The following is a 13,809-nucleotide window of genomic DNA, read 5'->3' on the forward strand; positions in this document are numbered from 1 at the left end:
ATAAATATACACAGAGGACACTCCAAAAATCCCACAGTGCATTCCAAACTCCCACAATGCATTGAAAAAAATAGAATGCCGAACGCTAATTAATGCGTGTTTATGAGAGTTTATAAGCATTTATCAGCGTTTGTTGTTTTTTAGCGTGAAAAACGCCACTTTGAACGCGAATTTCTGGCATTCAGAAAAAAGCCTATAAACTCCACTGCTCATTAAAGCTAAAAAACGTCCATGTGTGCATGGACACATAGGCTAACATAGAGTGGAGTTTATGGGCTCCAAACTCCAATAAACTGCAGTTTATGAGCTCCAGTGTGCATGGAGCCTAAAGAATTAAAAGATAGTATATCATAATTTTCTACATCCCACGATATTCCTACAAATGTTTGTCAAACTTCTAATTTTATTAGAAATGACATAACACCTGTTATTAAATGCATTCAATACAATACAATATAAATGATAAAATTCCAGTGACATGTAACAAGTAAAATTGTATAAAGCTAGTCATAACACAGGGATCTAGAAAATTGTGTGCACTTGTGAATTGTGAGTAGGCAATAATAAAAATAGTTGGCATGTGCTGAAACATTAATATACTTGTCATGGTACTGCATGTGTAAATCTATGATTTTTGGTTTACTTAATTCCATTTTATTTATTTCTATGTTATTACTGTCACAACCAGACAGCTAACAGTGGCTCTGAAGGAATAGATTATTTTTAGCTCACTGATAGGTCCAATTAGTGATTATTTCAGGACAGGTTAGATTCTAAGCCCTTGTACACACGGTCGGAGATTCCGTCTGAATGTTTCCTATTGGAGCGTTTTGTCGGATATTCCGACTGTGTGTGGTCTGCATCGAACTGTTTCCGTCGGAATATCCGTCGGACCAACTTTTCCAACTTGTCGGAAATATTTTCCCGACAAAATTCTCCGATCGGACATACTCCGATCATGTGTAGCCTACTCTGACGGACAAGGTGCCACGCATGCTCACAATCAAATTCGGACACGGAAGCGCTCGTTCAGGTAAAACTACTGCTTGTAATCGATATAGCACATTCGTCACACTGCAATGTTAAAAATTCTTTCATGAATCGCATTCTCTTGTTCTTTACAATGCTGCAAGAATGAACTGCTTTTGATGCTCATAGTCACACACACTTCTCCCGAAACTGAAGAGCAGTACCGAACTGAAGCACAAATCTGAAAAGCGCAAATCATCTCTCACCAAAGTTCTACTAACATGCGATAAACACAAGATCAGCAGAAGGAGCCCAAAGGGTGCCGGACGTGGTGCTGAACTTCCCTTTTCTAGTCCCGCTGTACGCGGCTTACGTCACCGCGTTCTTGGCAACCGGAAATTCCGACAACTTGGTCCGACCGTGTGTATGCAACATCACTTCCGGACCTCGTCCGGAATTAATCAGTCGGAATAACTCCGACGGATTTGGTTGTTGGAATCTCCGACCGGGTGTACAAGGGCTAAGGGTGGTTTGGCGGCTGAAGAGGTAGCAACCCTGAGGTCGTACTTAGACCCCTTTCACAGTGAAGCAGTTTTCAGGCATTTTAGCTCTAGAAATAGCACCTGAAAACTGCCTCTCATTCTCTGCAATGGGTGCTTTCACACTGGGGCAGTGCACTTGAGGGACGTTCGGAAAAGTCCTGCAAACAGCAACTTTGTGGCAAGTTGGGAGTGCTGTATATAGCGCTCCCAAAACAGCTCTGCCCATTGCAATGAATGGGCCACGGTTCCGAAGCACCTGCAGGAGTATGTAACCTCTTCTTTGGAGTTAAAAGTGCCTCTTAAACAGCAGTAAAGCACCGCTAAAATGAGTGTCGCTTTACCGCGAACACGGCCGTGGCCCCAGTGTGAAAAGAGTCTAAACTACTAGTCAACAGAGTTTAAGAGACTGAAAAATGCAATAAGCTGTCTGTGGTGACCATCGTCCAAATTAGGAGCAGTGATAGCATCAACGATCTTTCAATTATTAATCAGCAAATTAATAGGATATCAGGGAAAGCATTGAGTTATAAATTTCTCCTTGAGCCTTCTCCAACAGTCAAAGAATTAAAGTGTAACTATACCCCAAAAAAGTAATATATTGTACCTTACCAATCATTGAATGTATGGGTGGCATTCGTTTTCTTTTTTTTTCTCTTTATTTTAACTGCTCATCGGCCAGGAACACACCTCCTGTCTTATGGTAGCTACATTCACACCTTCACTCTATTTTGGATCAGTGTAACTATGTACATGCTATACTTGGCCGATATCTCTGGAAGCTGGCAATCACTGATGTAGATACCACTACTCCAGTGGTCTCCACTTTCTTCCGGGTCCTACACTGAATTTCTGTTCACCTGCATTCTGCACACAGGAGGTCAACTGTTCAACAAGGTTGTCATTCAGAGAATGCTTTGCATTTTCTTAATGAAATGCATTCTTCGATTGGATGTGGTGGAGAGAGTGGTCATTAGCCCACCTCTCCATCTTGCCCAATTAGAGAAGGATTTGCATTTGTTGAGAAAATGTAAAGCATTCTCTGAATGGCATTCATGCATCCAGTGGCCAACCTCCTGTGTTCAGAATGCAGTCCAGGAACCCGTGAGACCTGGAAGCAAGTGGAAATCCCTGAAATACTGGTGTCTACTTCAGTGATTTTTAACCTCCAGAGGCAGCCACCACATATAGTATATGCATACTTACATTGGTCCAAGCTGGGTATAGTTAAAATATACCATTCCTGGATTTCCTTTTTAACTATAGGCAAAGTCAAAACCAAGCTATATGATACAGGGTTACAGGGTTTAGGACAAACTATATAACATTGGCAGGCAGGGCTTCTGTTATAAATCATGCTTTTTGGGGTCTGTACAAATTGCAGTTATTGTATCAACTATATATTCTCTGCATCTTATCAAAGCGTGCTCGATGAGAATGTGAGACCATCTGTACCCATTTGTTGAACCAGAAATGTGTCACAATAACACAATAATGATCTGAAGCACACCAGCAAATCCACCAAAAGCTCAAATAGAAGAAATAGAGGGTTATTGACTACCCTAGTCAAAGCCCTCATTTGATTCCCCCTGAAAACCCTGGGATTTAGAGCATGCAGTTAATGGAAGAAAATCCACAAAAACCTTGCAACAGATGGAATTCTGCACAGAGAACATGGTAAAAAAAAATTCTTTAGTCAATGTTAGAAACTGGTGGGTAGGTATACAAAAAGTAATTTTTGCTACAGAGAGCAATGCCAGCTTCAGATGTTAAGGGTGAAACAATGATTTCCACAGTATGCCATTCCATCGATTAATAATTTCTTGAATAAAAGATTGAAGGGTACTTTTTCTTGTGTTTTTATTCAAGTATATCATCTTTATCTGTAGGCACTGTTTGAACAAAGATTGAATGTTTGCCTTTTCAAATATTTTGAAAAAGTCAACAATTTCCACAGGGTGTACTTAATCATTTATATGACTGTATATAATTTATGAATTGATGATGTTTTTTGCCAAATTCTTTTATTCTTGGGCAACAGTTTTTAAAGGGTTAGCACCTTTCTATTAAACGTTACTGTGCAGTAAAAGGGCCCCAGTATTATAAAAAAATAAAAATAAATCATTGTACAGCAGAGAAAATTGAGGTTTATTTTAAAGGATAAACAAGTTTATTTTAACCCTTTCACGCCTAAGCCTATTTCTGACATTTGTTGCTTACAAGTTGAAATCCACATCTTTTTCTAGAAAATTACTTAAAACCCCCAAACATAATAATAATAAAAAAAAAAATTATATATATATATATATATATATATATATATATATACTTTTTTTTTTTAGAAGAGACCCGAGGGAATAAAATGGTGATCATTGCAATATTTTACATCACACGGTATTTGCGCATCGGTCTTTCAAACGCTTTTTTGGGGAAAAAAAAGACACTTTCATAAATAAAATAAAAAAAGAGTAAAGTTAGCCCAATTTTTTTGTATAATGTGAAAGATGATGTAACGCCGAGTAAATAGATACATAACATATCATGTTTTGAAATTGAGAACACTGGTGGAGTGGCCACAAACTATGGTATTTAAAAATCTCCATAGGTGCCGCTTTAAACATTTTTTATGGTTACCAGGTTAGTGTTACAGTGGAGGTCTGGTGCTAGAATTATTGCTCTCATTCTGACAATCCCGGCGATACCTCACATGTGTGAACACACCGTTTTACATTTTTAGGGCACGACTTACGTATATGTGTTTTCTTTGCTGCGCGAAAAAAATCTGATCACTTTCATTGCTGTCAAAAGGAATGTAAACATCCCTTGTGACAGTAATAGCCAGTGACAGGTACTCTTTATGGAGGGATTGGGGGTCAAATCCCTTCTTTGCAACTTAAAAGTCTTCAGATCGCCAAAAACAGTGACTCTCAATACTGTGATCTTTATAAAAATAAAGTCATTGGCAGCCAAGTAAACTGGAAGTAACGTTGTGACATCGCTTCTGTGATTTTACATCGGAGACCCGATCAGAGCCGAATCCGGAGACCCATTCGGAGATATCCTCTGTGTCTTGCGGAGAAGTGAGGTCAGGTGATCTGTTCAGCAGTGGGCTTTCCTTCCCATGTTACAACAGGGTTGCGCTTAGCTGCTGCTGCGACAGGGGGAAGAAATAGACAATGTGCATTTGAGGTTGAGTGAAAGTGGAAGCATGCTTACTGTTGTGCTACTGGGGGGCTTGCTCAAGGAACCACACACCCTGGCTTCAATGCAGGAGCAGGCAGATGCCTCTGAATGGTAGTTGTTTGGCCAGGCTTCAGGGAAACGGCACATAGCCTGCATGGATACCATGCACCCCACTGTGCTGGATCATGTCCGTGATCCAGAATTTCCTGGTAGGGGGCACACAAATTGCAGTACAGAGCCCTGTGTTTACCAACAACACAGGGCTCTATACATGGAGCAGCAATGTCCAATCACAGCGGGAGCTTGTTGCCGACGGCGCACCTGCTTGCCCAAGACCCCGAAGTGCAGGATCATGTACAGGTAAGTGATTCTGCACAGAAGAGCCATCATATATGTACTGTTTACAGTCGGCAAGCAGTTAACATCTACTCTGAATCTCATAGTCTAAAGCTGTCATTGCTGGTTTGGGCACAAAGGCCTAAAGCGGTAGTAAACCCGCAATTTTTTTTATTATTTTTTTTTAAACCTGCAAAGCAAAAGGCATAATGAGCTAGTATGCACCGCACACTAGCTCATTATGAAATACTTACCTTAGAACAAGGCCCCGACATCTGGCCCGATCCACGCCACTCTTCCGGGTATCGCGGCTCCGGCGCTGTGAAATCGTCACTCCCGATTTCAGTCCGGCCGGACGAGCGCTGCCGGATTTTCACGGCGAGAACCCCCTTGTGCGCATGCGCCGCTGCAGTCAGCGGCGCATACCGGGGGGAATATCTCCTAAACCGTACAGGTTTAGGAGATATTTTTTTTACCTACAGGTAAGCCTTATTATAGGCTTTCCTGTAGGTAAAAGTTAAAAAATTGACCATACAACCACTTAAATCTGTATCCCGGTCCTAGATTCCCAGAGTCTGTGTGTTTCGGGGAGACATGGACCCGAACCCTGAAGCAAGACCACTCCAAGGGTCCCCCCACAGGCATACAACTCCCAAGAATAGAGCCCCCTCAGAAGCCAAGCCCATAGTCAGTAAGCAAGTAGTTGGGACTGTCATAGGAAGGAATAAATATCAGTAGTTCAAATCAGAAGCGCAGCCTAGGTAGACACTGCTGCTCCTCTGTAGATACAGTATAGTGAGTAAAGGGCTAATAAGCTGAAATATTTAACATTTTTGTTTCTGGGTTTAGATACGCTTTGATCATGGTACAATGGTTTATAGATGCATGTATCATAATGACAATACCAGGGGCCTAAACATTATTAAGATGTAAACAGCTAAATATGCACAATCATTCGATTTGAACAATTTTTCTAATTTTATTTATTTAAACTTGCAATAACTGGATGATGAACCTCAGATTTTTTAGATATGTACACAAAAGCTCTATTAAATGAACAACCAATCACTAGGTCATCTCTCTGTACTCAATGTACCGGTAGTCAAATAAACATTATATAACTAAATATTATATATTGCCTATAGGCAACATGAGTTCATAGGTCAATATAATGCTAAATGTAAAAGCTATTCCTTTACACAACTAGAAACAAAATCTAGTATTCTAGACAGACTCTTAATTTTTAAAAATTATATAAACATTCAGCACGTTTAAATGGTAAAGGACCAATATGTTTTATTAGGCTAGGTTCACACATGTCCGGTGCAAATTTCCCCTCAGCTTTCACTACGAATTTCCAAAGCAGCTGTTCAGCAGATCAGCTGCAATTTAGATGCGGTTCAGATGTGAATCTTTGGAGCTGGTGGCTACCAGCGTCTTTAACATTAGCTGAATATAACAAAAAAAAACATTTCTGGCAATAAACAAATTCTGAAAAAAAATGGTGCCCCCCCAAATCAATACCAGGCTGGTACGGATTTTAAGGAGAACCCCATGCCAAGATGAAAAAAAAAAAAGGCGTGGGGCCCACCCAAAATCCATACCAGACCCTTTTCCAAGGATGCAGCCTGGCAGGCCAGGAAAGGGAGGGGGAGACGAGCGCATACCCCCCCCTCCTGAACCAGGCCACATGCCCTCCACATGGGGGGTGCTTTAGGGCAGGGGACAGGGGTTTCTTCCCCACAACCCTGGTTGGTGGTTGTGGGGGGTCTGTGGGCAGGGGAATCTCAGATTGTGCAATGGTCCAAATCATTTGGTGGAGGGGGGATTATGGTGTGGGGTTGTTTCTCATGGGTTGGGCTAGGCCCGTTAATTCCAGTGAAGGGAACTCTTAAATTGTTAGCATACAAAGACATTTAGGACAATTCATTTTTATTTCATGCTCCCATCTTTGTTGGAACAGTTTGGGGAACTTGACTGGCCTGCACAGAGTCCTGACCTCAACCTGATAGACCACCTTTGGCATGAATTAGAGCGATGACTGCAATACAGGTCTTCTTGGCCAACATCAGGGCTTGACCTCACAAATGCGCTTCTGAAAGAATGGTCAAACATTCCCATAGACACACTCCTAAACCTTGTGGACAGCCTTCCCAAAAAAGTTTAATCTGTTATAGCTGCAAAGGCTGGGCCAATGCAATATTGAACCATACGGACTAAGACTGGGATGCCATTAAAGTTCATGTGTGTAAAGGCAGGTGTCCCAATACTTTTGACAATATAGTGCATATGTGAACGGAGCCTTAGCATGAAATGTTGCTGTGTTATCCAAATATTTACAGATAATCAGGCATTCAGCCTTCTGAAAGATGGGCCAATTGAGAAAGCAAAGCCAACGTCTTTTATTCAAGCCTTCATGAAAAGCAGAGTAGGATATAAAAGATGATGGCCACACTCATTTGTGATATGATGGGGCAAATTACACTTATTAGCTGCTATTGCATAACAAGTTGTCACTATGTAAAAATGAAATTTATGCCTTTTTAGTACCTGAAATAAACTACAGGCAAACAGATAACCAGGCAGTTGTGACATATACACCGATCAGTCATAGCATTAAGATCACTGACAGGTTAAGTGAATAACAATACATATTTACATAGTAGGTGAAGTGAAAAAAAAGTCCATCAAGTCTAACCTATTTATGTATTACATGTCAGTATTACATTGTATATCCCTGTATGTTTTGGTCGTTCAGGTGCTTATCTAATCGTTTTTTGAAACTATCCATACTCCCTGCTCCCTGCTGATGCCACCGCCTGTGGAAGGGAATTCCACATCCCTGCCGCTCTTACAGTAAAGAACCCCTTTACGTAGTTTAAGGTTAAACCTCTTTTCCTCTAATGTCAATGAGTGGCCACGTGTCTTGTTAAACCCCCTCCTGCAAATTTTTTTTATCCCTATTGTGGGGTCACCAGTGCAGTATTTGTAAATTTAAATCATATCCCCTCTCAAGCGTCTCTTCTCCAGAGAGAATAAGTTCAGTGCTCGCAACCTTTCCTCATAATCAACATCCTCCAGACCCTTTACTAGCTTTGTTGCCCTTCTTTGTATTCGCTCCATCCTAGATTCCCCCAGAGGTTCTCCCCCCAGTGTATAGATTGCATTCATATTTTTGCCACCCAAATGCATTATTTTACATTTTTCCACATTAAACCTAATTTAATGTAGAAAAATGTAAAATAATGGGGTGGCCATGTAGATGCCCACCCCATTAATTTGTTCAGATCGTATTACAAGGCTTCTACATCCTGCAGTGAAGTTATTGCCCTGCTTACCTTAGTATCGTCCACAAATACAGATATTGAACTGTTTACCCCATGCTACATGTAGTTTATAAACAAAATAAATAGGATTGGTCACAGCACAGAACCCTGGGGGACCCCACTACCTACCCCTGACTATTCCAAGTATTCCCCATTTATCACCACCCTCTGATCTCGCCCTTGTATCCAGTTTTCAATCCATGTACTCACCCTATGGTCAATGCCAATGGACCTTATTTTGTACAGTAAACGTTTATGGGGAACTGTGTCAAATGCTTTTGCAAAATCCAGATACACCACATCTAGGGGCCTTCCTTTATCTAGATGGCAGCTCATCTCATCATAGAAGGTTAATAGATTGGTTTGGCAAGAACTATTCTTCATGAATCCATGCTGATTACTGCTAATGATACCGTTCTCATTACTAAAATCATGTCTATAGTCCCTTATCATTCCCTCCAAGAGCTTGCATACTATTGATGTTAGGCTAACTGGTCTGTAATTCCTAGGGATGTATTTTGGCCTATTTTAAATATTTGTGCTACATTGGCATTTCTCCAATCAGCTGGTACCATTCCAGTCAGTAGACTGTCAGTAAAAATTAGGAACAATGGTCTGGCAATTACTTGACTGAGTTCCCCAAGTACCCATCTGGTCCCAGTGATTTATTAATGTTAGGTTTCCCAAGTCTAAATTACATTGATCTTGTTACAATGGCTTCTGAAAGTCAATGGGATATATTAGGCAGCAAGTAAACATGTTGTCCCTGAAGTTGATGTGCTGAAAGCAGAAAAAAATGGACATTGCAGTTTGTTATGCATGGGTCTACATAGCCACAGACCAGTCAAGTGCCCAAGCTGACCCGTGTGCCCAGCCAAAAGCTCCTTTAATGAACATCAGACCTGGACCACAGAGCAATGGAAGAAGGTAACCCGGCCACTTGAATCATATTTTCTCTTACATCATGTGGACGGCCAGGTGTGTGCATTATTTACCTGGGGAAAACATGGCACCAGGATGCAGTATGGGAAGAAGGCAAGTCAGCGGAGACAGTGTGATGCTTCGGGCAATGTTCTGCTGGCCTGCCATTCATCTGGACATTACTTTGACACATACAACCTGCCTAAACATTGTTGCTGACCAAGTACATCCCTTCATGGAAATGGCAGTGGTCTCTTTCAGCAAGAAAATGTGCACTGCCACACTGCAAAAATGGTTCAAGAATGATTTGAGGAACAAAACAATGAGTTTTCAGATCTCAATCTATCGAGAATCTGTGTAATGTGTTGAAATAAATAAATAAAAGTCTGATCCATGAGGCCCTACCTTGCAACTTAAAGGACTTAAAGGATTTGCTACTGACAGCGTGGTGCCAGATACCACAGCATACTTTCAGAGGTCCAGGGCTGTTTTGGTGGCAAAAAGGGGAGCTACTCAATATAAGTCGGGTCATCATATTATGACTGATCGGGGTATAAGAGAATTGTTTTTTCTAAAAGATTTGCACTGAAATATGTTCAGTAAGTCTTGTGATTACCTTGTGGCACACTGCCTGCACTGACACCACCACTAATTTCTGGTTCAGCTTTGAAGCTTCCCATGTGCCCTCTCCACCTACAGCTTTGTTATCGAATGGTGAATCAGAAGCTGTTAAACTGGACAGCGAAATAGTAAAGAAAAAAGTGCAATCATCTTTCTGGCTATGCAGTATCGCAGAGGTGTGTAAATCACAAAAGTAGCCTGGGAGAATTACAAATCAAGCATTTCAAATCAAGTTCCGTTTTGTAAATATTTCAATGATACATGTAGGCATAACAAGAGGACTTGTATTTCAGGAGAGCACCCCTTATCCACTGCCTGGTGCCATGGTCTAACCTCCTTCAACAGCTTTGAGGAAGTTCCAGCATGTAAAAATGAAGTACATTTGCAAACAGGTCTTTGTCCATATTAAAAGTGCTTTCAATTTTTGCATGTCTTGCCGTTTGTTCAGTTAGGAGCAAACTGCGCAGCCCAACATGTATTTTTTGCCGTTTTACCAGAAACTATTTCCTAGTTATACCTGTGTAAAAATGTATCCTTTCAACAGTACAAACCTTCTCTCTTGTTTCATTTGGTTAATGATGTCAGATAATATATATACATTATGGAAATACAGACTGCAATTTTTTTCCTCTTGGATTACGCCAGCCCTGGGGGTAACAGGTGACTCCCCTCTCCACAAATGAGCATGTATGGTCCAGCTGCTCTGTACAGTGAGGCCCCTACTTATGAACGAGATCCGTTCTGGAAGTTTGTTCGTAAGTTCAACTTGTTCGTAAATCCAGCAAAGATCAGCGCTTGTAGACAAAGGCTGCAAGCCCAGATCAGTCTGTTCTGGCAGGGTTCTGGGGTTCCCCTGTCAGAACACAAAGACACAGCGGGGGGAGACTAAGGCCTTATAGGCTGAAATGCGCCAACCTTTCGTATTTGCGTTTGGTCACTGTGGCTTGTTAAAGTGGTTGTAAACCCTCCCCCACAACTTTGTCCTATGTAAATCAGCATAAAAAACCCTAATGAACACTGCTTGTAGATATCTCCTTACTTGCTTAGTATTGTTGTAATCCTTTTTGTTCTTTAGAATGAAGTCACTGAGCATGCCCAGATCTCCCCTGATTTACGGCACACTCTCTATGTGCTTATCTATCTGTTATCAGGACTTTCTAGGCCCAACACTGAACTCCCAGGAGACTTCAGAATCATTCAGGGCTTCCTCCTACACACCATGTGACCATGTGACATGACATGCAGTGTAAACTTGGCCATTACTGCAGTCTTATCAGCTGAAGCTGATAAGACTGACAAAGGTAAACATTAGACATCAGCACAAGTAAATACTATGAAATAAAACAAGTCTGCTATGAACAGGGAAGCAGGGTTGCCATAGAAACGTTGGATTGAGAAGGAGGCTTGGTTAACAGTACAGGAAGTTCTCAATGTAAGGGCGGAAATACACTCCACTGTGGACTAAAAAAACAATACTTAAGATGGCGCTGCCTAAACCCTGGAAACAAGTTTTTTAAAGTTTCCTTAAACAGTAAGTTATATGCGATTTGGGCTGGATTACAGTTGCTATAGTCTGATAATTACTTATTATAATGGACTAAATGAAGAGAAGCATCAGAGTGGGAGAGTTTACTTCCTCTTTAATAAATACAACATTTTTTAAGAGCAATCACCGGAGTGCGGATCATCTTTTCTTCACAGCGGGGGGAGAGCGCTGCACCAACATTGTGTGTGTTGGTACAGCGATCAGACATTTTTTTCGTTCAGCCTGCTAGGTTGAACGAAAAAAAACTGAGTGTGTGTAGCCAGCTTTACAGGATGGGACATGTGAACACGTTTGCATCTGTGAAAGTTTGTAAGTTGAATGTTCGTATGTAGAGGACTTACTGTACACCTATGGTATCCTCTAATGCCGCGTACACACGGTCAGAGAATCCGTCGGCATGCGTCTTATCGGACCGCGTCGTCAGATAATCCGACTGTGTGTGGTATGCATCGGACTGATTCCGTCCGAATCTCCGTCGGACCCAATTTTCCCAACATGTTGGAAATATTTCCCGACCAACTGGGCCGGTCGGACGTAATCCGATCATGTGTAGAGAATTTTAATCGGACCAAGTGCCACGCATGCTCAGATCAAATTCCTACATCAAAGCTATTGGCTACTAGCCTGAATGTAGTCCCATGGTAACGAAATTACATCATCATGTTCTGAAAGATTGGATTTTTCGACAACTTAGTCCGACCGTGTGTATGCAACAGTTTCGGACAAGATCCGACAGACAAAATCTGACGGACAAAATCCGACGGATTTGGTTGTGGAAATCTCCGACCGTGTGTACAGGGGCTTAGGCTGGACATACATTATACCATTTTCTTATACAATTTTCCTTTAGATTTACCAAAACCATATAATAGGAGGTCAAACCTGAACATTTTCAATTTGAGTGCAATCAGGCAGGTCCTTGTTCTACATGGTTGAAGGTAAATTGAATAATAAAATTGTATAATGTATGGTCAGCTTTAGGCTAAGGCTACCTTGGATAATTACCACTCAAATATTAAGCACCTATAGAACAGTCTAACAAGCCTTCTAATATTTCTTAGAATTCTATGGTAGTGAGTATGACTCGTATTCAGAGCTGAAAATGGGTTAGTTAATATGAATTAGTAGGATTTGTACTTCAGCTGTGCTGTTTGCATTACCTCCCTGAATGAGTCTGAATATATACAAAAGGAAAGTGTATGTGAAACATTCCCCAAAGTAACCGTTGGAGAGCTCAGCATAGGTCATCTGGTGTTCCTTTCATAAGCAACGGATGTCTCGGAGTCAGCAGCTGCATATTACTAATGTGGCTGGCTGGTGTCAGGAATAGAGAGCAACGCCTGTATGCTGCTGTTTGTTTAGGAGTAAAAAAAAAGAAAGAGGCTTACATGGAAATGTCCTTGTGATGTTGCATTTCTTTAGTTACATTCTGGAAATTCAGTCCTAATGTTTCCAACTGTTGCTCGAAATCTGTGTGAAAGAAAACCATTATAATTAATGGGTTGAATTTTTCTAATTACACCATCACATTACAAATTGCCCTTACTTGAAAACAGAGAAGGTGTACTCCTATGTCTAAACAGTAGGCAGGAATTGTTAACGTAGATTGCTGAGAATTTCTGCCAAGATAAGGAGCACCTGTCAGACAACTCACTTTTCCGCTTGCCGGGAGCACAGGCAAAATACATATACCAAGTAATGAATTAGGTGATATTGCAGCCTATTTTGCAGTAATAACACAAATATTTGATTTTCCCATGAGTTAGAAATAATTAAACCTGTCTTCTGTATCAGTACATGTATGATAAAATTAAATACTTACTGATATGGAAGACCAATTTCATCATTTATAATTCATGGGAAATACTTATTATTTCACAAGAATAATTCAGATGCGACAGCATGAGTGAGCTATGGTGGTAATTTATACTGGTAAATGGGCAGTTCTATTAATAGTGATGGCCGAACGGTTCGCCCGGCGGTCGTTTCGCGGCGAATTTCCGACTTTCGCCGTCCGCGGGTTCGAACGCCTTTTTCCGTCGTTCGCCCCGGCGGACTTACGTGTTTAATGTATACAAGAACTTTAACCTTTCGTGACACGTTTATCATGTGTTACAGGACAACCAATTGAGACATGACAGCTCATGGACACTTGGACATTCCCCCTAACCTATAAATACACCCGATCCGGTGGCCATTTTACATTCTTTCTTCTGTCACTGTAGGGAAAGGATCCTGTGTGGAGTAGGGACAGAGAAAACGCTAGCTATTTGGTACACAAAAGTTCTTTTCAGGACTGGTATAGGTGTTAGGTCAGCAGCCTGAGTTTCTTTTGTCAGTTTAGATAAAGGGACAGAGCGCTGTATGC

At 41.2% G+C, this 13,809-nt stretch overlaps 1 protein-coding gene across 1 annotated transcript in view; it reads right to left on the reverse strand.

The window, feature by feature from the left end:
- The window catches only part of LEKR1 (leucine, glutamate and lysine rich 1), a 265,838-nt gene that overhangs the window by 66,532 nt on the left and 185,497 nt on the right, over positions 1-13,809 (reverse strand). The window contains exon 7 of the mRNA XM_077488100.1: positions 12,830-12,911. Coding sequence (XP_077344226.1) covers positions 12,830-12,911 — 82 coding nt within the window. The remainder of the gene's footprint in view (positions 1-12,829; positions 12,912-13,809) is intronic.

The sequence above is a fragment of the Lithobates pipiens genome, unplaced genomic scaffold (genome assembly GCF_037356315.1).
Source record: "Lithobates pipiens isolate NorthernLeopardFrog02 unplaced genomic scaffold, aLitPip1_a1.2 Scaffold_18, whole genome shotgun sequence".
Lineage (NCBI taxonomy): Eukaryota > Metazoa > Chordata > Amphibia > Anura > Ranidae > Lithobates > Lithobates pipiens.